At 41.8% G+C, this 25,624-nt stretch overlaps 1 protein-coding gene across 1 annotated transcript in view; it reads left to right on the top strand.

Annotated features, from left to right (window-relative positions):
• Positions 1–25,624, top strand: part of ARFGEF2 (ADP ribosylation factor guanine nucleotide exchange factor 2) — a 114,393-nt gene that overhangs the window by 72,380 nt on the left and 16,389 nt on the right. Inside the window, exons 23-34 of the mRNA XM_025399489.1 lie at positions 454–553; positions 2,575–2,615; positions 2,718–2,887; positions 8,556–8,707; positions 13,846–14,018; positions 15,836–15,996; positions 17,460–17,590; positions 17,727–17,856; positions 20,159–20,294; positions 21,141–21,279; positions 21,388–21,442; positions 22,778–22,892. Of these exons, the coding sequence (XP_025255274.1) occupies positions 454–553; positions 2,575–2,615; positions 2,718–2,887; positions 8,556–8,707; positions 13,846–14,018; positions 15,836–15,996; positions 17,460–17,590; positions 17,727–17,856; positions 20,159–20,294; positions 21,141–21,279; positions 21,388–21,442; positions 22,778–22,892 (1,503 nt within the window). The remainder of the gene's footprint in view (positions 1–453; positions 554–2,574; positions 2,616–2,717; positions 2,888–8,555; positions 8,708–13,845; positions 14,019–15,835; positions 15,997–17,459; positions 17,591–17,726; positions 17,857–20,158; positions 20,295–21,140; positions 21,280–21,387; positions 21,443–22,777; positions 22,893–25,624) is intronic.

Here is a 25,624-nt window from a genome sequence, read left to right as displayed (position 1 = left end):
CATGGTTAAAAGTATGGACTGGAAAATGGGGAATTGTAATAGCATGCACTTCTTAGGGTACTCGTGAGGGTGAGTGGAATGAAATTCTGTGAAGCGCACCAAGCATTCAGCAGGTATGAGCCATTGCATGTTCTAGGAGCCCTGGATTAGTATCAGTTGATTCCAATTTGTTTTCCTAAATATAGGCCTTTAATACTACAAAAAGGTAAAAGATTATAGAGAAAGATAGATGGCTGGTACAAACAAGAAAGCTTATACTAAGGATATGTTTTAAATGCCAAATGCCAAAACATAACCTTACTTTTATCATCAGTGGGTTTTTGTTTGTTTTTTGAACTTGCAGAATCATTCCCATTTATGTCCTGTGTCCCTGCACGTTGACATAACAGGATGCTTTGTTCTAAATACTTGACTGTTTTTGAAGTACTGCTGATGTTGTGCATTGTGTTTCAGGTAATTTGGTGAGTGGTGGAGTGGATAAAAGACAGATGGCCAGCTTCCAAGAATCGGTTGGTGAGACCAGCTCACAGAGTGTAGTTGTAGCTGTGGACAGGTAATGATTTTATTCTTCAGTGACCCTGAACTACCCAGTGGTTTGGTGGCCTCTCTGTAGTTACTGGACATGAATGATTCCTAATTTGTTTAACTGATACAAGTGTTGTTAGCTACAAATTGCCTAAGCGTCACATTTATTTGCATTTTGACCTTTTAGAAAAGTTATAACTTTAACATTGTGACAAATTATGTCAAAAATAAGAGTTTATATTGATATTTAAATTACCTTGTTTCCTTAGTAGAGATTATTTTTTTAAAAATCACAAGAAGAGTTTAGGATTAATAGCCTACCCGTGCTCACGCCTGTAATCCCAGCACTTTGGGAGGCTGAGGTGAGCGGATCACGAGGTCAGGAAATCGAGACCATCCTGGCCAACATGGTGAAACCCTGTCTCTACTAAAATACAAAATCAAAAAAATTAGCCGGGCATGGTGGCACATGCCTGTAATCCCAGCTACCGGGGAGCCTGAGGCAGGGGAATATCTTGAACCCAGGAGGCAGAGGTTGTAGTGGGCCGAGATCGTGCCATTGCACTCCAGCCTAAGCGACAGCGTGAGACTCTATCTCAAAAAAAAAAAGAAAAAAAAAGCCTACCCACGAATGAGAGTTGGCTGAGTTGACAGGTTCCTTTTTTTTTTTCTTTCCCCTCAAAACTTTTCTATTATTTCTCTTTACTCAAAACTTGACCTAAAAGTCTAGGAGAGATATTTCCCATAAAGAAGCTTCGTACTTATTAACAATCACTCTCCATTTCCTTTTCTTTCCTTCCCCCATTCCTTAGTCACTGTAACCTGATCTACAGATTTGCCTGTTCTGGACATTGTCTCATTGTCCATCTTTCCCTTTTTATTTTATTATTTTAATATTCATCATATTCTATTAACCACGTGGTTTCCTTATACCAACATCTTTCCCTTTAATTCTATCCTTTTTCAACTCATGTATGTTGCCTCTGTTGTTAAGTGCGTATAATGTCATGTCTTTTTTGTTCCCGTCTTCTCCATTATTATGGCCTTCTTTGTGTTAAATAGATATTTTCTAGTATATCATTTTACTTCTGGTCATTTCTTTTACTGTATCTTATGTATTGATTGATTAATTGATTGATTGAGACAGTCTCGCTCTGTCACCCAGTCTGGAGTGCAGTGGTGCGATCTTGGCTCACTGCAACCTCTGCCTCCCAGGTTTAAGCGATTCTCCTGCCTCAGCCTCCCAAGTAGCTGGGATTACAGGCATGCACCACCATGCCCAGCCAATTTTTGTATTTTTAGTAGAGATGGCGTTTCACCATGTTGGCCAGGCTGGGCTCGAACTCCTGACCTCAAGTGATCTACCTGACTTGGCCTCCCAAAGTGCTGGGATTATAGGCATAAGCCACTGCACCTAGGCTTCCCCGTCTTTTGATGTGTCACTTTCTCTTCTGCTCACTGTAGGCTTTTCTGCTTTCAACTCAGTTCACTTTCCTTGAACTGTTCTATACTTCTAATACCACATCGTTTATTTCGGTGGAGGTGTCAGACCTGATGTTTCCTCTCTGCCTTGTCTGAGAGTTTGAGAAACTTCATCTTACAAATCTAATTAAAAAGAAAACTGTGTGACCAGAGGTCATCTGGCTTTTATGCCCAGTGCTAAGACAGAAGCAGAATTGCCCTCAGGCTACCAAATCTAATGTTTATTTTTTATTTGTTTATTTTTTCTGTTTTGAGACAGAGTCTGGCTCTGTTGCCCAGGCCGGAGTGCAGTGGCGCAATCTCAGTTCACTGCAACCTCTGCCTCCGAGTTCAAGCGATTCTTCTGCTTCAGCCTCCCAAGTAGCTGGGATTACAGGTGCCCGCCACCACGCCCGGCTAATTTTTTGTATTTTTAGTAGAGACACGGTTTCACCATGTTGGCCAGACTGGTTTTGAACTCCTGACCTCAAGTGATCCACTCTCCTCGGCCTCCCAAAGTGCTAAGATTACAGGTGTGAGCCACCACACCCGGCCTAATGTTTATTTTGTCTGGAATTATCTTCCTAGAATTTTTACTGGATCTACCAGACTGGATGGAAATGCAATAGGTATGTATTTGACTTACCTGTGACAACTGCAGAAGCCTCATGCTGTGACCGTCTGACTGTTCCTAACGAGGCTTTGCGTGTGTTGTTGGGTCTGGCCTGTAGTTGACTTTGTCCGCTGGCTGTGTGCTGTGTCCATGGATGAACTGGCTTCCCCCCACCATCCTCGCATGTTCAGCTTGCAGAAGATTGTGGAGATATCATACTACAACATGAATCGGATCCGACTGCAGTGGTCTCGAATATGGCATGTGATTGGAGATCACTTCAATAAGGTAACTCTTCAAATTTAAAAACCATTCCTGTTAAAAAAAAAAAAAGTGATAAATAATTTGCCCAGTCTTTTAGATGCCTCTAATTCATTTTCCCTGTGGAGTCAAGGACAGCTTGATAGGAATAGTATCACACTTATATATTGGTAGCATTCATGTAGAATGAATTAAAAATTCAGTGGTATTGAAAATACTTTAATATCCCACATGCAGGATGTTGGCTAAGACTACAAAGATTATTACAGTCACTGGACAAATACACTGATGCTTGGAAGCATTGTGAAATGAAATCCAGAAAGGCCTTTTAAATAACCTAATGTTAAGTTACGTTCCAGGTAGTTTCACTCTTCAGTGTCACTGCTTCTTGTATTCTGGCACCCATTGCCACCATTCTTCTGAAACTTTTGTTGAAAAAATTAATATTTGGGCCAGGCACGGTGCCTCACGCCTGTAATCCCAGCACTTTGAGAGGCCAAGATGGGTGGATCACGAGGTCAGGAGTTCGAGACCAGCCTGGCCAACATAGTGAAACCCCGTCTCTACTAAAAATACAAAAAAATTAGCCAGGCATGGTGGTGTCTGCCTATAATCCCAGCTAATAGGCTGAGGCAGGAGAATCGCTTGAACCTGGGAGACAGAAGTTGCAGTGAGTCGAGATTGCACCACTGCACTCCAGCCTGGGCAACAGAGCAAGACTCCGTCTCAAAAAAAAAAAAAAAAAAAAAAAAAAAAATTAATAATTGTTTTTAAATCAGTAACAAGCCAAAGACACATCTGGGTTCTAAAACTGACAACTGTTGGGTATAAACCAGACTGAACTTCTTCCTTGTTATCAGAGGTTTTATTATATACATACAGATATATGCACACATGTTGAATAAATAAAATGTCAGATATGTGTTTTATCACAGCAAAAAAAACTGGGAACAAAGTGATCAAAAGAAATTTACGGCCGGGCGCGGTGGCTCAAGCCTGTAATCCCTGCACTTTGGGAGGCCGAGACGGGCGGATCACGAGGTCAGGAGATCGAGACCATCCTGGCTAACATGGTGAAACCCCGTCTCTACTAAAAAAATACAAAAAACTAGCCGGGCGCGGTGGCGGGCGCCTGTAGTTCCGGCTACTCGGGAGGCTGAGGCAGGAGAATGGCGTGAACCCGGGAGGCGGAGCTTGCAGTGAGCCGAGATCCGGCCACTGCACTCCAGCCTGGGCGACAGAGCGAGACTCCGTCTCAAAAAAAAAAAAAAAAAAAAAAGAAATTTACGTGGCTGGGGGCGGTGGCTCACGCCTGTAATCCCAGCACTTTGGGAGGCCGAGGCGGGTAGATCACGAGGTCAGGAGATTGAGACTGTCCTGGCTAACACGGTGGAACACTGTCTCTACTAAAAGTACAAAAATTTAACCGGGCGTGGTGGCGGGCGCCTGTAGTCCCAGCTACTCCGGAAGCTGAGGTAGAAGAATGACGTGAACCTGGGAGGCGGAGCTTGCAGTGAGCCGAGATTGCACCACTGTACTCTAGCCTGGGCGACAGAGCTAGACTCCGTCTCAAAAAAAAAAAAGAAATGTATGTATGTATGTATTTGTGATGTCATTTGCCTCTTAAGGGAAACGTAATAACTTAATAACAGCTTCCTACCAAAACACATTTCATGATCTCAAGAAAATTTTCTCAAGCCTGGAGGTGAAGAGTTATAATACTAATGCTTAAAAATAGTGTTAGTAAAAAAAAAAATCCAGAAATTCTGTACATTGAATGGAGGAAAAAAGTAGTCTCCCAATGAGGTATAGAATAATCAATGGGGTGCTGGTAAATGATTCGTAGCATCTACCAGTTTCTGCATGTAAATACCCTGCCACAGCCAATTTAAAGTTAGCAATATGATGTAACTAGGGAAGAGATGGGCACCCCGTCACCTCTTGTAGACAGGTGCTAGTCTACCACACCACTCCACTAAAATGAAGCATTGTCAGATGTAGGCTTGCTTCTAACTTGGTGCATCAGCTAATGAAAGTTCCTTGTTTTTCCATCAGCTCAAATTAAGGCACCTCACAGCACACCGTCTGTTTTACAAAATAATCTGAGTGCTTCATGCTGGGCAGTGAACAGATGAGACCCCTGCCTGCATGGAGCTCACCCTCATTTGATGATAAAATAACTGATGGGAAAGGATCAAGCGTGTCATACATCAGGGTTATTGAAAAAACATGGTCAGGGAAGGCCCCTCTTTGGAGGTGGCCTTGAGAGGCACAGGAGCCTATGGATGACCCAGAGGAACTATTTGTTGAGTGGATGGTATCACTTTAAAGAATCAACTAACTCAACACCATCTTTCCCACTTTTCTGAGTAAACAAATTCCTAATTGGATCAGTTGAAATAATTGATATGAATTTGCTTGAGAAAGAAAATGTGAATCATTGTCATTACTGTACCTTGTATTCTTGTCCAAGCATGTGACAGCTAAGCCAGAACAAACGCTGCTTATTTATTCCACAAGATCATTTGGCTAGCAACTGTGGAATCCTTTGTTCTCTCAGAAATTACTAGCCAAAAGTGTTTTGGTAAACGTTTTCCCAACTCTTTAAAGTCTGCATTTTGTGTTCATTGGGACTTCTGTTTTGGGAGGGGAACATCAGTTTACTCAAGTTACTTTTCCCACCTGTGATTCTGTTGTGATGACTCTTCGTGTGCCAATTCTCAGTATGTATGGACCACTTACAGGCAAGGTTGGGACATAGGGTGGCAGGTGGGAACCAGACATTTCATTGTCATCAGCTTCATTACAGATGTTTATTTAATCAGTGCTGTTAAGCACCAGGTCATGGAAAACTCAGGAACTCTTTTTTTTTTGAGACAGTTTCGCACTGTCACCAGGCTGGATGGCTGTAGCTCGATGTCCTCTCATTGCAACCTCTGCCTTCCGGGTTCAAGCAGTTCTCCTGGGACCACACACATGCATCACCACACCCAGCTAATTTTTGTATTTTTAGTAAAGACAGGGTTTCACCATGTTGGCCAGGCTGGTCTGGAACTCCTGACCTCAGGTGATCTGCTCCCCTCAGCCTCCCAAAGTGTTGAGATTACAGGCGTGAACCACCACATCCGGCCCTCATTCTGGAACTCTTAACTTTTTCCACCTCCTTGGAAAGATGTTCTTCCCCTTGTGAACTGGGGCACTTAAGAATCTTGCGGATTTGAAGAAGTGTAGATGGCTCAGTGCAGCTGTAACTTAGCCCTCAGGTGCTGGCAGGGTTGTTCGCACAGTCACATGATTCTCTTGAACTAGGGGTACAAGCCGTGTGTCCTGGGTGAACAAAGCTGCACACTAAGCATGGTGTGTATGCCTGGAGCATCTCTTTTCCCTGGATTTTTAAGAAGGGAATATTCTTTTTGTTAGCCTCTAATTACATTAATATACTCCCCTTTAAACAAAAATTACAGCTAAAACACCTTTGGCCACCCTCCACACATCTGGCCCTCCCCAAAGCTAATTATTCTTACCAGTTTGATGTGTATCTTTCCAGACATTTTTGCATTTATGTACATATGTATGTACTCATAGAAATATTACCGATAATATTGTCTTGGTTTGTTTCGCTTCTTTAAAAAAAATATTATACATAGCATTTTGTAACTTGTTTCTTCCACTTAGCAAGGAATCGTAAAGATTTAACCATGTTAGCATATGTAGATTTGTTCTCTTTTAAAAAATTGTAATAAAATACATGTAATAGGCTGGGCACAGTAGCTCACTCCTGTAATCACAGCACTTTGGGAGACTGAGGCAGGCGGATCACCTGAGGTCAGGAGTTCGAGACTAACCTAGCCAACATGGTGAAACATGGTCTCTACTACAAATGCAAAAATTAGCTGGGCGTGGTAGCGGATGCCTGTAATCCCAGCTACATGGGAGGCTGAGGCAGGAGAATATCTTGAACCCGGGAGGTGGAGGTTGCGGTGAGCCGAGATCATGCCATTGCATACCAGCCTGGGCGACAAGAGCAAAGCTCTGTCTCAAAAATAAAAGAAATAAAATAAAATAAGATAAAAATAAAATAACCATCTTAACAATTTTAAGTGCGCAGTTCAGTAGTGTTAGGTACACTCAACATTGCTGTGCAGCAGGTCTCTAGGACCCTTTTCATCTTACGAAACTAAAACTGCATACCCATTAAACAGTAACTTCCACTTTCACCCTCCTGACCACAGGCAACCACCATTCTACTCTGTGTCCCTAGGAACTTGACTACTCTGGGTACCTCATATAAGTAGAATCATGCTGTTTGTCCTTTTGTGACTGCCTTATTTCATTCAGCATAGTAATGTCTTCAAGTTTCATCTGTGTTGTAGCATATATCAGAATGTCCATCCTTTTCAAGGCTGGCTTTATTCTCTCTCTCTCTCTCTCTCTCTATTTATTTATTTATTTATTTGAGATAGCGTTTCGCTCTTATTGCCCAGACTGGAGTGAAGTGGCAAAATCTTGGCTCACTGCAACCTCTGCCTGCCAGGTTCAAGCAATTCTCTTGCCTCAGCCTCCCAACTACAAGCAATTCTCCTGCCTCAGCCTCGCAAGTAGCTGGGATTACAGGCACCCACCACCATGCCTGGCTAATTTTTTGTATTTTTAGTAGAGACAGTTTCACCACGTTGGTCAGGCTGGTCTTGAACACCAGACCTCAGGTGATCCACCCACCGCAGCCTCCCAAACTGCTGGGATTACAGACGTGAGCCACCGCACTTGGCCCAATTTTTATTTTTTTTATTTTTATTTTTATTTTTTTTGAGACTGATCTTGCTCTGTCACCCAGGCTGGAGTGAAGTGGTGCCATCTTGGCTCACTACAACCTCCACCTCCCAGGTTCAGGCAATTCTCCTGCCTCAGCCTCCCCAGTAGCTGGGACTACAGGCATGCGCAACCTTACAAAGCTAATTTTTGTATTTTTAGTAGAGACAGGGTGTCGCCGTGTTGGTCTTGAACTCCTGGCCTCAGGTGATCCTCCCGACTCGGCCTCCCAAAATGCTAGGATTAAAAGTGTGAGCCACCACACCCGGCCACAATTTTTCATTATTACAAATGATATTGCTGCATTATATTTGTTAAAAATAAAACATTGGCTGGGCACGGTGGCTCATGCCTGTAATCCCAGAACTTTGGGAGGCTGAGGCAGACAGATCACCTGAAGTCAGGAGTTAGAGACCAGCCTGACCAACATGGTGAAACCCCGTCTCTACTAAAAATATAAAAATTAGCTGGGCGTGGTGGCGGGCACCTGTAATCCCAGCTACTCATGAGATCGAGGCAGGAGAATTGCTTGAACCGGGGAGGCAGAGGTTGCAGTGAACTGAGATCATACCACTGCACTCCAGCCTGGGCGACAGAGCCAGACTCCATCTTAGAAAATAATAATAATAAAATGAAATTTTAAAAAAAAGAAGAAAATAGCGCATTTTAAATGCGTGTTTAATTAACTATGCAATACTGATTTTGTCATTACACTTAAATAAAATTGGAGAGATCATAGCCAAGAAATAGCATTTTCTTTTCTCCTTAGGTGTGTTTTCCCTGAATGTTTGTTTTGAAGGTAGGCTGTCCGTCTTTGCTGTTGAGAGACCCACATCAGTCGTTATTACACTATACCTGTTTCATATCAGTTCCTGTTCTTGCTCAGGTTGGCTGCAACCCTAACGAAGATGTGGCTATCTTTGCTGTTGACTCATTAAGGCAGCTCTCCATGAAGTTTCTTGAGAAGGGTGAATTAGCCAACTTCCGTTTCCAGAAAGATTTTCTGAGGCCCTTTGAGCATATTATGAAGAAAAACAGGTATGTGTTTTACTCTGAAAGACCCGTGGTCAAATTCCCCGCGGGGGCTCCCTGAAGCCCTCCTAACACTAACCACATGGTTAACTTTTTTCCTCCCTTGTCAGTGGAAACAAATAGAATAAATAGACTGTGATTCACGTAGATTTTCTGTAAATAAATCGCTAAAATCTATGTGTAACCTTTCCTAGGAGGACAGATGTCACCCTGCAACTTGTAGAAAATATGTCATGAACCCCTGTTGGGGCTGGTGCTGAGGGAGGTTAAAGAAAGAGCCACTGCAGAAACATCCTCAAACCAGGATAAGAATTGTGTGACCCAGCACTTCTCCCCCAGGGAGGTCATAAAAGATGTCAGGACACCGGACCCTGTGAAGCAGCCATACTGTTCATTTATTCACTTGGCCTGTACTTATTGAGGCCTGCCATCTGCTAGGTACTATAAAGAAGACATTTTAGGCTGGGCACGGTGGCTCAAGCCTGTAATCCCAGCACTTTGGGAGGCCGAGACGGGCAGATCACGAGGTCAGGAGATCGAGATCATCCTGGCTAACACGGTGAAACCCCGTCTCTACTAAAAAATACAAAAAACTAGCCGGGCGAAGTGGTAGGCACCTGTAGTCCCAGCTACTTGGGAGGCTGAGGCAGGAGAATGGTGTAAACCCGGGAGGTGGAGCTTGCAGTGAGCTGAGATCCAGCCACTACACTCCAGCCTGGGCTACACAGCGAGACTCTGTCTCAAAAAAAAAAAAAAAAAAGATATTTTAAAATCCCTGTTTTCGGCCGGGCGCAGTGGCTCACGCCTGTAATCCCAGCGCTTTGGGAGGCCAAGGCAGGTGGATCACCTGAGCAGGAGTTCGAGACCAGCCTCGCCAACATGGTGAAAACCCGTCTCTACTAAAAATACAAAAATTAGCCGGGTGTGGTGGTGGGCACCTGTAATCCCAGCTACTTGGGAGACTGAGGCAGGAGAATCCCTTGAACCTGGGAGGTGGAGGTTGCAGTGAGCCAAGATCACGCCTTTGCACTCCAGCCTGGGCAACAAGAGCGAAACATTGTCTCAAAAAACTAAATAAATAAAAATGAAACAAAATTTCTATTTTCATTCAGCCTCAAATAGTTGCACCTGGGTGTGATGGGCATACAGGAGTTCATTACATATTACTCTACTTTTCTCTGTGTTTTAAACTTTCCATAATAAAATTTTAAAACAAATCTCTGTTTAATTCCAATAGAAAAACAAATAAATATCAGTGGTGGTAATGTGCTCTGAAGGGCATTATGTATATCAAGATAAGGGGATAGGGACAGAAGCTCTCTTTTATCCAGGGCAGCCAGCTAACATGTGTTTGGTAAGGGGACCCTCAGGAAAAGGCCTGACGGAAGTCAGGAATAAGCCAAGAGTGGCCATATGCTGCCTTGGCATCAGAATTATGTACGAGGAAGAGCAAAAGCAAAAGGCCGGTAGCAGGTAGTGCTTGGCATAGGTAAGGAGGGCAGTGTGGTTTGAATGGAGGGAACAAGGCAGGTAGTAGAAGGTGAAGTCCCTCCCAGTGGTAGCAGTGTGCCTAGCTCACATAGGAGCTGTCAGCCATTGTCAGCACTTTGGCTTGCTCTCTGTGAAAGATGGAAGCCATTGGAGGTTTTTTGTTGTTGTTGTTTTGTTTGTTTGTTTGTTTTTGTTGGAGATGGAGTCTCGCTCTGTCGCCCAGGCTGGAGTGTAGTGGCGCGATCTTGGCTCACTGCAAGCTCCGCCTCCCAGGTTCACACCATTCTCCTGCCACAGCCTCCTGAGTAGCTGGGACTACAGGCACCTGCCACCACGCCCGGCTAATTTTTTGTGTTTTTAGTAGAGACAGGGTTTCACTGTGTTAGCCAGGATGGTCTCCATCTCCTGACCTCGTGATCCACCCGCCTCAGCCTCCCAAAAGTGCTGGGATTACAGGCGTAAGCCACTGCGCCCAGCCTGCCATTGGAGGATTTTAAGCAGAGAACTGAAATGATCTGACGTATTTTAAAGGACCACCCTGAATTTATCCCTGGAAAATGAGGAGCAATAGGATGAGGTAGGAGGCCATTGTAGTTGTCCAGGTTTGGACCAAGGTGGGAGCAGTGGCAGTGATGGATCAGATTCTGTGCACATTTGGAAAGGGCATCTTACACCATGTGCTGATGAATTGGCCATGGAGCATAAAGGAAGAGATGTCAAGGATGACTTTTGGACCTAATTCCTCTTGTCTGCCACCCCCCTAAAAGTTGTACTTCAGATCAGCCTGGATCTTTTTTTTTTTTTTTTTTTGAGATGGAGTTTTGCTCTTGTTGCCCAGGCTGGAGTGCAATGGTGCGATCTCAGCTTACTGCAACCTTTGCCTCTCAGTTTCAAACAATTCTCCTGCCTCAGCCTCCCAGGTAGCTGGGATTACAGGCGTACACCACCATGCCCAGCTAGTTTTGTATTTTCAGTAGAAATGGAAACCATGCTGGTCAGGCTGGTTTCAAACCCCTGACCTCAAGTGATCCACCTGCCTCGGCCTCCCAAAGTGCTGGGATTATAGGCGTGAGCCACCACATCTGGTCTTTTTTTTTTTTTTTTAAAGAAAATGGAAGCTCCCAAGCTGGATGCCAGAGCAGGCTGTTAGGGTAGTGAATAAAAGGGCACCAGAAAAGTTTCCTTGATGTGTCTCTCTTCTGGTGTCTGTATGTCTGCTTTATTTAAGAGAACCAAAATTAAACCCAGAGTCTGGCATCACCCTTTAGCAAATACACAAAAGTATTTTCCTGCCTTTGGGAGCACCATTGAGAGCACCATTGAGAGCGCCTGAGGAGACCGAGTCCTCACATGGCCAAGCCACGTGTGCAAGCCTGATTGCATGGAAGCCCTCATCTCCTAACTCCAGGCCTTCCCTGCCTGTCCTATTCCCATTTGAAAAGGGGCAGGGTGAGTTTAGAATCACATGTTGTCAGGCACTCTCAGATACTATCAGTGGAACTGTAACTTACTGTAACATTTCCAAAAGCATTTTGGTGATATGTATCAAGAATCCTGATATTTTTGTGCCCCTTTGACTCAGTAATTCCACACAGAAAATAGTTTTCTAGAAAAAAGCAGAAACTATCTAAATAAACAAGTGTTAAAGTAAATGTTGGTACAGGCACAACATGGGATATCGTTTCACTCTTAAAAATGTTCACAATGTTTGGCCGGGTGAGGTGGCTCACACCTGTAATCCCAGTACTTTGGGAGGCCGAGGCAGGTGGATCACCTGAAGTCAGGAATTCGAGATCAGCCTGGCCAACATGGTGAAACCCCGTCTCTACTAAAAATACAAAAATTAGCCGGGCGTGGTGGTGCATGCCTGTAATCCCAGCTACTCAGGAGGCTGAGGCAAGAGAATCACTTGAACGTGGGAGGTGGAGGTTACAGTAAGCCAAGATCACGCCACTGCACTCCAGCCTGGATGATGAGAGAAACTCCATCTCAAAAAAAAAAAAAGTTCATAATGTTTATAATGTGGGAAATTACTAATAACAGTTTAGAGAAGAGGACAGGTTGTAGAATTGGACAGACAGTATAATAGGGATAGTTAAATGTATCTCTCCATATGAAATACCATATATCATGTAAAGGATTTTTTTTTTTTTTTTTTTTTTTTGAGATGTCTTGCCGTGTTGCCCAGGCTGGAGTGCAGTGGTGCAATCTCGGCTCACTACAATATCTGCCTCTCAGGTTCAAGCTATTTTCCTCCCTCAGCCTCCCAAGAAGCTGGGATTATAGGCGTGCACTGCTATGTCCGGCTAATTTTTGTATTTTTATTAGAGACGGGGTTTCACCACGGTTGGCCAGGCTGGTATTGAACTTCTGACCTCAAGTGATCCACCTGCTTCAGCCTCCCAAAGTGCTGGGATTACAGGTGTGAACCACCGCACCCAGGCAAATTTTTTTTATCATCCTTTTTCTGCGTTTTCCAAAACTTTTACTGTCATCCTATCTTACTTTTAACAATCAGGCAAAAAACATAATAAATATAGTTTCGTCAAAAAGTTGCTTTATTCTCCGTGGAGAGACAACCATGAATTCATTTTTATTATATATGGAAGTTACTTATGTTGTGTAGTCAGTCCTTTGTTATCTGCAGGTGACATGTTTACTTTGTGAACTTTCAGCTAATTTTTAACTGTTTTGACTTTCTCCTTGCCTTCTCTAAATGGCCTTTCCTATTATTGGTTAGTGTGAGCCTGGAAGACAAACATGAATGTCATTCTAAGCCAGATAAAATTTGAAAGTCATGAGCCTGGGAGACAGAGGTTGTAGAGTCGAGGTCGCTCTACTGCATTCCAGCCTGGGCAACAGAGTAAGACCTTGTTTCAAAAAAAAAAAAAAATCGAAAGTCAAACCTGCAATCCCAAGGCTACTGTACTGATTTTTAAAACTAGTACTATTGAAGTTATAGGCTTATATAGCTTTCCTTCTTGCTGTTTGTGAGATAATAAGGTTCCTCCATAATCGTATGTCTTAACAGGTTGTGAGACAATTGCAGCTGTTCCAGAAAATCAGCCATTTTCTCTATCTTCAAGTTTTGCTTTATAGTAATTTAGGCAAACATTGCACCTTAAATTATATATGTATGCTCCAGTCCACATACATGCGTTTATCGATAGGTATATCCCTGCCCCAAAATCTAAGAAGATACACACAAGAATTTAGTAATGATTATCTCTAGGTTGCAGAATTATATTATTTGAAATGTTTTTGGCCAGAAAAACTGACCAACAGTGACTTAAACCTCAAGGCTATTTATTGTTTTCGTAACAGGAAAGAAGTCAGAGGCAAGCATTCAACTTTGGTTCCATGGCCTGGATAGGGACTATTTGAGACCCAGGCTTTTTCCTTTTGTTCTTCCATTCAGAGGGTCAGCTTTTCAACCTTGAGTTTATTGTTTCGTGATTGCAGGATGGTGGTTGTAGCTCTATGCAGCATGCTAGGTTTGGAATGAAAGTCAGAGGAAATGGGGCAGAGCCCAAATGTGAATTGCTATGTGCTATAAGAAATGTTTAAGTGCTGCTTCTAAGGGATGAGCTATGTTCATTTCTCTTCCCATTCTCCAAAGTACAGATGATATGGCCATCCCATTCCTTCCTCAGGTCTCCCACCATCCGGGACATGGTGATCCGCTGCATCGCCCAGATGGTGAACTCCCAGGCAGCCAACATCCGTTCAGGCTGGAAGAACATCTTTGCCGTGTTCCACCAGGCAGCCTCTGATCATGACGGGAACATTGTGGAGCTGGCCTTCCAGACCACTTGCCACATTGTCAGTAAGTGGCTCTGTTCCCTCCCTACTGATGTCCCACCTGCACGTCTAGAAGGGTGTCACTTACTTGCTGTCTATTTTACTGCCTACAGGGGCTTCCCTACCTTGGCTCTACTGTGATATAGTAATGGGCCAGGCAGTGTTATAAGCACTTGATGAGTATTAATCCTCATTTTAACTCGTTTTGACTTTCTCCTTGCCTTCTCTAAATGGCCTTTACTGTTATCAGTCAGTTTGGGTCCAGCAGATAAACGTGAATGTTATTTCAAGCCAGATGAAATTTGAAAGTCAAATCAATCCCAAGGCCACTCTAATGACTATAAAAGAAGTACAGTCAGTCCTCATTATTGGTGGATTCCGTGTATGTACTCACTAAAATGTATATACATTAATAATGCCACAACCAGTACTCATGGTGCTTTTGTGGTCATTTGCCAACATGTGCATGCACAGAACAGCAAAAACTTGAGTCACCCAAGGCGCACATTCCCCGTTGTGGTGGAAGAAGGTGGTGCCCTGCCTTCTTGTTTGAGCTGCCATGACATAAACAAGTGTGCTTTCTGTGACCTATCGAGTGCCATGTTTTTTTACATTTTTGTGCTTTTTGTTGGTGATTTATTTCACTGTTTAAAATGTCGCCCAAGCATAGTGCTGAATGCTGGGTAGTGTTCTACGTGCAGAAAGACTGTGATGTGTCTTATGGAAAAAATATGTGTGTTAGATGAGCTTCCTTCAAGAATGAGTTACAGTGCTATTGGCTGTGAGTTCAGTGTTAATGAATCAACAGTATCTATTAAATAAGGAGTCTTTTCATCAGGAACACACATACAACAAGGTTATGTCTTGATCAGCTGATGACAATGTTCTGACCAGAGACTTGCAGGCATCTAGCTGCCTATCTCCGTATTTTCCCTAAGAGCCATGGTTCACTATTCTTGAATTCAGTGTTTATGGCAACTTTATAGAATGTAACTCTCATGAATAGTGAGAACAGACTATCCCATTATTTCCCCCATGTTACTAAAGAGGAAATTGAGGCACAGAAAAATAAATATAAGAACTTGCCTGAGGACACACAGTTTGGATGTAGTAGAACCAGGACTTGCACTCGGGCAGTCCAGCCCAGCGTTAGTGCAGTGTCCCCCTCCTCTGGACTGACCAGGAGTCCTGGGTTCTGCCTGCAAGCATGTAACGTGATGTTTACTTCATTTCTATGGAAATTTGTAGGCATCGACTCATCTTTGCACATAGTTGGCATTCAATAAATGTTGAATGAATGGGTATTTGGGCCTTTACATCATTGCTTGAGCTCAGAAAGATTATCTAGCCCAAGCTGTACCCAGTGAGTAATTTAATAAGAAAAACTGTCTTCCGGCCGGGCGCGGTGGCTCAAGCTTGTAATCCCAGCACTTTGGGAGGCCGAGACGGGCGGATCACGAGGTCGGGAGATCGAGACCATCCTGGCTAACACGGTGAAACCCCGTCTCTACTAAAAAATACAAAAAACTAGCCAGGCGAGGTGGCGGGCTCCTGTAGTCCCAGCTACTCCGGAGGCTGAGGCAGGAGAATGGCGTAAACCCGGGAGGCGGAGCTTGCAGTGAGCTGAGATCCGGCCACAGCACTCCAGCCTGGGCGACAGAGCCAGACTCCGTCTCAAAAAAAAAAAAAAGAAAAACTGTCTTCCAAAGATACTGACATGCTTTCCTTAGATTTTCACAGTTATCTCTGATATATGTGTGTATGTGTTTGTGCGCACGTGCATGTTTTCATCCTCATTTCTAAATCCTGATCTTATGATAAATGTGCCTTGTGTTCCCCCAGCAACTATTTTCCAGCACCATTTTCCTGCAGCCATCGATTCCTTTCAGGATGCTGTGAAGTGCTTATCAGAGTTCGCCTGCAACGCCGCTTTCCCTGACACAAGCATGGAAGCGATTCGGCTCATCCGCTTCTGTGGCAAATACGTCTCTGAGAGGCCTCGGGTTCGTTTTTCCCCACCTTACTTAGATGGGCAGTGAAGGGAAAAGGTCATGAAGCAGAAATTCTTGCTCCTAACAAAGAGCTTTCCAGCTGCTCTTTTAGAAATGTATGTTTGCCCTAAATTAGGCGTTTATTTCAAAATGCTGCCATGGCAGGGAGTTAGGCCTTTTCATTATCTGTTACATGTGAAATTCTGTATTTTATTCATACTGAACCTATGGTATTCTACAAATTGTTTTTGCAAAAGTTACTTGTATTTTAGCTTTTGTATTTTGGCAAAGCTCAAGAAGCTAGACCTTTCTATTTGAAAGAAAACAAACCTCCCTTTTAGGAAATGGCATTATGTCTTTGTAATGTGCCTGAGAAATCATATTTAAAAATCACCTTTTGTTTTCTCCTGAAAATCATGGGGTTTTTTGTGATGTGTCTTATCTTTCTAAAGAGGCCTATTTGGTTTAAATGACAGAGTCCCAAAACACTGAAATAGGCTGAAAACAAGTCCGTCTAAACTATGATATCCTGTGTAGATCTCTACTTCAGTATCCTTTACAGAAAGAGCTATAAACCTCTAAGGTGAGATGTCTCATCCCTTACAACAGCTCACTAAGATGTGATGATAATGGGAGCCAATGTTGGTTGAGCACTTAGTACTTGTTGGGCACCATTCTAGATATATTTTCTGTATGTTGATTCATTTAGTCCCCACGTCAGACCTATGAGACGTAATTATATCCCATTGTACAGGAGAGTTAACCAAAGCACAGAGAGAAATTGCCTAACATTAGATAACAAGAGTTGCTAAAGAACTTTCAGTACCACTTCAAGAGTGGTTACAGAGCAGAGGAGTCAAAATCCCAGAAATAGGGCAGAGAGTAGGGCTATACATGCAGACTGTAGAGACTGCCAGGTCCTAGCTGCATGACCTTGAGCAGCTTACTGAAGCTCTTAATGCCTCACTTAATTCATCTATAACCCAGGACCATTGTTTCTACCTGCCACTTGGAATCCTTGTGAGAATTGTTAATCCATGAAAAGAACTTTTAACAGTGCTTGGCCCATAGCAAGCACTCAGTCAATAGTAGCTGCGGATGTTATTTTAAGTAATATGTATTACAGTAACATTCCAGAAAGACCTAAGATAATGAATTATCCTGGATATTTTGTCAATACCATTTGACCTTTAGAGCTCTTCTTAGTATAATACCTCCCACCCCCAGGACTCTTGTGATCTGCCCCCTTCAACTTGTTCTAAAACCCGCAGAGGTCCATAGGTTTGTACTGGGAAGCTGCTCATATGCCCTTTGGCACAGATAATGTCTTTGTGCAGTCTGTTCCCACTGTACCCTTGCTGAATGGAGATTTTTGGGAGAGAAAAATGTGTGGGGCCTTAATTGGTATATAGTTCCCTTTCAGTTCCTTCCTTTTGCATGATTAGTTTACACCTGAGATGTGATTTTCATCATAGGTGCTACAAGAATACACAAGTGATGACATGAATGTAGCTCCTGGTGACAGAGTCTGGGTCCGAGGCTGGTTCCCCATCTTATTCGAACTCTCCTGCATCATTAATAGATGCAAGTTAGATGTACGAACAAGGTAACCATGTTCCCGTGTGGTGGCCCCTTACATCACTGAAATGAACCTCATTTACTTGCTTACCTGACCCCACTCTTTTCTCTGTTGTTCTCTTCTCCACCATTCTTTCTTCTGTGCCTGACTTTGTTTCCTCCAGGGGACTCACAGTCATGTTTGAGATCATGAAGAGCTATGGCCACACCTTTGAAAAACACTGGTGGCAAGACCTGTTCAGAATTGTATTTCGGATTTTTGACAATATGAAACTCCCTGAGCAACAGTCAGAGGTGGGTGAAAACTACAGCACTGCCCTGGGTATAATGGAGAGGAAAGCCTTTCTGGCCTATATTTGCCTGTAGGGGCTGCGTCATCGTCTACCCAGAGTTCTTAAATACTGAGCAACTTAAGGTTTTAAAAATGGAAACACCTTTCTGATACTCTCCTACCAATATCAGCTAGTCCTGAGTGACTCTTCTCCACGTTCAGAAGAATGAGAGGAAACGCATCTCTGTGGCCTGCTGCTTGGCCCTCAGGCATTGCACCTTCCAGTTCAGCAGGGCTGCTGACTGGTCACTGTAGTTGTTTTGTTCATATCAACCTCTGAGCAGTCAGAAAGTGGAATGTCTCTGCTCCCTTAAGGGTTTTTAATGAAGTTGCATTTGGAGATGATGTTGAATATTAGGCCTTTTTTTTTAAAAGGATGTTTGATGCCTGTAGGTGTTTTTATTTGGTCCCTTAGAGGTTCAGGGATAACGAAAGGGTATTCTAGGCTCAAGATTTTTAGATGGAAAAGTATCTTTTTTATTTCTTTTGGGAACAGCATTCCTTCCCTCACCCCAACATAAAAGTGACATATGCTTAATATGGAATATTAGGCAAATACAAAAAAATTATTCCTTTTACCATCCGAAATTAGAGTTAATGTTTTTGCAAATTTTTCTCAGTCTTCTGCATGGTTTAAATATGGTTCAGAGGCCAGGCACAGTGACTCATGCCTATAATCCCAGCATTTTGGGAAGGTGAGGTGGGAGGATTACTTGAGGCCAGGAGTTTGAGACCAACTTAGGCAACATAGTGAGACCCAATCTCTTAAATAAATAAATATGGTTGAGGTCATAGTATAGATGGAGTTTTCTAATCTTTTTAAATTTAAATATGTTTTTCCTCATTATAAAACAAATAGAACTACAGAACACAGACAAAAAGAAAGAAAAATGTAAACACCCACAGTTGCAGTTTTTCATAGGCAGCCACTGTTAAGACTTTCATCTGTGTGTCCACCCACACATGTATTTGTGATCCACCTTTTTTCTTCTATGAAAATAGAATTCCAACACACATATGTAAACTACTTCTTAAACTTAATACATGAGTATTTTTCCATAGCCATAACTTTTCTTCTAGAATGGTTTGTTTGTTTGTTTGTTTGTTCCTTTGTTTTGTTTCATTTTTTTGAGGCAGAGTCTTGCTCTGTTACCCAGGCTGGAGCGCAGTGGTGCAATCTCAGCTCACTGCAACCTCCATCTCCTAAGTTAAGCAATTCTCCTGCCTCAGCCTTCCAAGTAGCTGGGACTATAGGCTCATGCCACCATACCCAGCTAATTTTTGTAATTTAAGTAGAGACAGGATTTCACCATGTTGGCCATGTTGGTCTCAAACTCCTGACCTCAAGTGATCCACCCGCCTCAGCCTCCAAAGTGCAGGGATTACAGGTGTGAGCCACCACACCCAGCCGTTCTTCTACAATGTTGTTTTAATAATGGCTACAAAATAGTCTTAGCTGTGGATGTTCCACAGCTCATGAACATTTAGGCTGCTTCCAGTTTTTCTGGACAGCACTGAAATGAACATTTTTTGCAGCTACACTTGTACTTGTGGTGGTGTTTTCCTCTTTAAAGACAAGTGGCCAGGTTTGGGGCCTGCATATTACTAAGCCTTTTGATATGTACCACTAAGCTGACCTGCAGATATCTCTGTAGCCATTTACACTTCTGTCAGCAATGCATGAGAGTTTCTGTTTCTCCATATTCGTTCCAGGTCTTCTCATTTTAATTTGTTTTAGTCATTGCTAATTTGATAAGCCAAATGTATCACATTGAAAAAGTGTTTCAAACTGCTAGTGAGGTGGCATATTTTTTCTCATAGGATTGATCATTCTTAAGAGTTGCCTTTTATGAATTCTTCTTTTGTGAATTACTCTTAGCTCATCTACTAGGTTATTCATCTTTCTCCTATTGATTTATGCATTTTAAAATATATAAATAATGTAGCATATGCTTACATGAGTTGCAGATGATTTGCCCACTTTATTATTTTTATTTTCTTTTCATTTTGGAAAAGTTAGCTTTTAAGTAACCAAATCTATCCATTTTTTTTTCACTTCTGGCTTCCACTTTTGGCATCATTACCATAATTTTATAAATATCTCTGTGTATATCCTCTGTACGTATGATTGTGTTAACATTTTTAAGATGTCTTATTGATACATATCACCAAATTGCTTTCTACAACAGTTTTCCCAGGAGTACAAGAGTGCCTATCTCACTGCAGGGAGAATAGCTTTTAAGTGTTATCTTTTTGTTTTCCCAGAAATCTGAGTGGATGACAACAACCTGCAATCACGCACTTTATGCTATTTGTGATGTTTTTACCCAGTTTTATGAAGCTTTGAATGAAGTTCTTCTTTCTGATGTATTTGCACAATTGCAGTGGTGCGTAAAACAAGGTACTCTTTAAGCCTCTAGGCATCATTTTTCTTACATAGTCCTTAATGAGAGGTTAGTTTTTTCAATATTTAAAAGCATGGATGTAGTGCCAAGGAGTACAATGTGCAATTTAGTTGGTGAAATGTGTGTGTTTTAATTACAATATAAAAACAGTCCCCCCCAAGTCAGTTCATAAAGCATTTCTTAAAGATGGGATGTAGTTATTTTTACATTCTACAAGATGTACCTTCATGTATTATACTGTTCTTTTTACTCTTGTATGTTTGAAATTTTCTCTAGTAAAATGTTTTTAAAATGTACTGTTTCAGTCAAGATCAACAGCTTCATCAAGAGACATTTTTCATTTGAGTAGTTGTGTGTTTATTTTAGAGTTTGTCAGGAAAAATACCCAGCTGGCACATTAGACCTGGATTCCGTAGATAATTTTGGCTTAGGGCAAGGCCAAATTAGTTACACTTTTCAAAAAGTGACTTAATTTTAAAATAAATGACAAAATATTTGATATTGTTCAAATGGCAAAAATTGGAAATGTAGTGTATGAGTGACTAAATTTTTGAAAACCTGGTCTAGTATTTTCTCTCTTCTATTACCATTTTTCATACATGAGCCACTTAAAGTAGCAAAATGTTGACCTTCTTTCTTTAGCAATAAAACTGATAAACAATTTTATCTCTTCAAAAAAATTTTAATGAAAATTTTAATACTGTCTGTAGCATGGCTTCATTAATGAAAGGCCTAGAAACTCACCAGTTGCTGTCTCCAACTCACAATATACAGTATTTGAGACCTGGTTGGCATCAAAATAGCAGTAGAAGTTTAATGATAGATACTGCTTTATTTTACAGATAACGAACAGTTGGCGCGATCAGGTACAAATTGCTTAGAAAACTTAGTAATATCCAATGGAGAGAAATTCAGTCCTGAAGTCTGGGATGAAACCTGCAACTGTATGTTGGATATTTTCAAAACAACCATCCCACATGTGTAAGTGTTCATGCAGTTGTTCCCGTTTATCTCCGTGTGCATTGGATGTCTTAAAGCTCCTGATTGCCTTTCACATTGATTATTTTTTTTCTGTTTCTTTTTCTTAAGTTTGCTGACATGGAGACCTGTAGGAATGGAGGAAGATTCATCAGAAAAGCATTTGGTAGGATTTGGGGTTCTTCTTTGGTTGTCTTTTCTTTGTTCTATCTTAGTAAAAGATCAGTAAGCCTGTATAGTTTGTACTTTTTTTTAATGGGAAGTGAGTAAAAAAGTTATAAGATCTAAAAATAATATATGTTCATAATATATTTTTTAGAAAGTCCAGAAAAGCATTAAGCAAGTAAGTAACCTCGCCAAGTAAAAAGCAGTTTACATTTCTAGCTGCCGCTTTGTGTGACTGTGCCTGCCTAGGAAAGCCAGCCACATTTGAAATGAGGGATCATTTAGCATATAACAACATGTAAGCGTTTTTCCATATTTTAAACTATTCTTTAAGAGCAGCCTTTTCAGTGGCTGCATAGTATTATAATTTCTTTACTTCTCCCTTACCAGACTCTCAGGTTAGTTCTAGGATTTCAACATTGTAAACAGTGCTTTGGTGTAACTGTGCTTGTTTGTTGCCCTCCTAAATTAATAGCGCTTTCCTCTTCACCAAAGAAGTGGTAGTTCTTACTTTTTGTGTGAGTCCACATAAAGAAGTTCTAATTCAAATCTCACTTTTAAATACTTTGGTTTACAGAGAGGAGTTGAATTATTAACTTTTATTCCTAAATGACTCTAAGACCATTAGATTTTAAAAAGCATTTGGGATACAGCAACTGTCTTCTGCTGTTAAGTTTTTTATTTATTTTATTTTATTTTATTTTTGTCGAGACAGTCTCTCTGTCCCCAGGCTGGAGTGCAGCTGCCCAGTCTCAGCTCACTGCAGCCTCTGCCTCCTGGGTTCAAGCGATTCTCATGCCTCAGCCTCCTGCCAAGTAGCTGGGATTCCAGGTGCCCGCCACCACGCCCAGCTAATTTTTGTATTTTTAGCAGAGATGGGGTTTCACCATGTTGACCAGGCTGGTCTTGAACTCCTGACCTCAGGTGATCCGCCTGCCTTGACTTCCCAAAGTTCCGGGATTACAGGCATGAGCCACCGTGCCTGGCCTGCTGTCAACTTTTTAAAAAACTAGTTACTGCACTAGTAATTTATCTTTGAACTTGATCGCATAAAAAATTTGTCACTCTTATTGTTAAATCCTAATATGTGGAGAAATGTCCTCTTGGTTGGAATAGGAAAATATTAAATTTTACTGGGAGGAGAAGTAATTTAAATTCTTAATCTCTCCGTTGCAGCCTGTGAGGCATGTTACATTAAGCATGTGGTATAATTTTATTTTGAGCTAAGCAAGGCACTTGAATACAGGCTGGACCAGCCATATTAAAACAGGCACGTCTCTGCCCAAATTATGATGAAGAAAAGTGAGCATTGTGTTTCCCTCTGGTTTATGTTTAGGATGTGGATCTGGACCGCCAGTCCTTAAGCAGCATAGATAAAAATCCCTCTGAGAGAGGCCAGAGCCAGCTCTCTAACCCAACAGATGACAGCTGGAAGGGCAGACCATATGCAAGTAAGGCCACTTTTTAATTTGTTTTAAATAAATAACATGTTTATGTGATTCATATATTCAGAAGACACAAAAGGGTAAAAACATGAAAAGCCACCTTCTGCCCTATGCGTCAGTCTGCCAGTTCTCTGCAGCAGCCAAGGTTACCTGTTTCTCTGTACCTTTCCAGAGTCATGTTATCCATATGCAGGCAAGTACATACACATATACATTCACATACATACATAGTACATATGAATTTTCTCCTTTTACAAATTATGGCATAGTATGCCTTATTCTTTTTTCAGTTAATATATTTTAGAGATCATTCAAAATCGATACATAAGGAGCTTTCACATTCTTTTATACTGTTGTCTGTTATTTCAGTTTGTAGACATGCTTTTATTGCTTGAGTTGCTCTTAACCTACATTTATATTATTTCTAATCTTTTGCTGTTAGGAGCGATACTGCATTGAATAACCCAATACGTATGTCATTTGTGAATTTATGTAATAAATTCCTAAAAATGTACTGGAGTCAGTGGATAAGTGAATTTGCCATTTTTAAATATTTCCACATTGCTGTCTATTAAATTTGTAGCTGTTTACATGATCTTTTTAGATGAAATACAACTTTGGACTAATTTTAATTTGGAATTTTCAAATTATGAGTCAAATTGAGTAGTTTTTCATACGTTAAAGCACCACTTCTGTTTTCTTCTCTATGAACTCCATAATCGTTGCTCATTTTCTGTTGATTGTTGGCCCCTTTTTTATTGGTTTGGAGGAGCTCTTGTGTACTAGAAACCCTTTTTCTGATATAAGTTTCTAATTATTTTTGCCAAATTGTCTCTTAATGTTGCTTATGGTGTGTTTTACTATCATTTAAAAAAATTAGTTTAACAGCTGTAGGTACCAGGCACTGTACTGTGTGTTTCATGTGTATTGTTTTATGTAATCCTCATACTAGCCTTTGAAGAGGTATTATCTTACATTTGAGGCAACTGGGGCTTAGACAGATGATAGAACTTGACAACATGTAGTCGAGTGGGGATTCAGACACATTTTGGCAGCCTGAGGAATGGGAACTTGTGAAGGCTGTTCTGGTCCTTTGAAAGTTGTGTGCCCCATTGTTTGCCTTTATAGCAGTCCCACCCTGTCCTCAACATGCTAGGCTGTAGCTGTTAACATTGAAGCTAACTTCTGAAGCAGCACATTGACAGTGTGCGGTCACCATTTTCTTTAGAAGGAATAAAAGTAGTCACCCTTGAAATTCATTAAAGAGGTACCACGTTGGGACTGGCCTGCTGTCTCTCGCTAACTGCTGCAGCCAGCTTCTCTCCAATGCCCAGTGATAGAATGATATCTTTTCCTTTTTCTTTTTCTTTTTTTGGAGACAGGGTCATACTCTATCTCCCAAGCTGGAGTACACTGGTGCAATCATAGCTCATTGCAGCCTTGAACTCCTGGGCTCAAGCAATCCTCCTGCCTCGGTCTCCTGAGTAGCTGGGACTATAGGCGTGTGTCACCACACCCGGCTAATTATTTTATTTTTTTAGAGATGGAGTCTCACTTTGTTGCCCAGGCTGGTCTTGAATTCTTGGACTCAAGCCATCCTCCTGCCTTGGCCTCCCAAAGTGTGGGGATTACATGCATGAGCCACCATGCCCAGCCTCTTTTTCTTCAGGAGCTCCAGATAAAGTAGTTTCTGTGTGGAGGCCAAGTGTACATTTCTTTCAATAAAGGAAGCACTCAGTGCAGCGAGTGTCTACACTCTGAGAAGTACCTAGGACTCAAGCCACCTCCCATTTCCCCAGGGAACAGTGCCTTTGCTGCTCCCAGTCTCCCAGTTCAGCCGTAAGCTCAGGCAGACAAAATATTTGCACTATTATTATCATTTCCTTCTTTTTATTTTTGGTCCAAAATGCTTTAATTGACTTGGCATAAGTTGAATGTACATCTGCTGGAACTCCACTGTATTTAAAAAATAAATAAATAAAACATTCAACATGGAGAATTGTTACATGTTGGGCTGGGCACGGTGGCTCACACCTGTAATCCCGGCACTCTGGGATGCCAAGGCATGTGGATCACCTGAGGTCGGGAGTTGGAGACCAGCCTGACCAACATGGAGAAACCCTGTCTCTACTAAAAATACAAAATTAGCCGAGCGTGGTGGCGCATGCCTGTAATCCCAGCCACTCGGGAGGCTGAGGCAGGAGAGTTGCTTCAAACCAGGAGACGGAGGTTGCGGTGAGCCGAGGTCGTGCCATTGTACTCCAGCCTGGGCAACTAGAGCGGAACTCTGTCTCAAAAAAAAGAATTGTTACATGTTTTTATAATTTCACAACTGGCCAGATACAGTGGCTCACACCTATAATCCCAGCACTTTGGGAGACCAAGACCAATGGATTGCTTGAGCCCAGGATTTCAAGACCAGCCTGGCCAACATAGTGAGATGCCATCTCTATGACAACATGGTGAGATGCCATCTCTATGACAAAAAAAAAATTTTTTTAATGAAATGAAAAAATAATTTCATAGCCACTTTTAAAAACTTGAAGATGACTCAACCTCCTTGTTTTCTATCATTGAAATATTTAATGTTTTCAACATTCTGATTTTATAACAATAAGTTGGGAAAGGAAATCTCTGCTGTTCCTGTAGTCAAACCAGTGAACACTTACGATGTATTTGACATGGGCCACCCTTGGGCCCTCAGGGATTGAGAACACAAAAAGAATGTAGTTAGTCTA

The sequence above is a fragment of the Theropithecus gelada genome, chromosome 10, assembly GCF_003255815.1.
Source record: "Theropithecus gelada isolate Dixy chromosome 10, Tgel_1.0, whole genome shotgun sequence".
In the NCBI taxonomy this organism is placed as follows: domain Eukaryota; kingdom Metazoa; phylum Chordata; class Mammalia; order Primates; family Cercopithecidae; genus Theropithecus; species Theropithecus gelada.
Note: the sequence above shows the minus strand (reverse complement) of the source record. Positions and strands in the feature narration are given on the sequence as shown.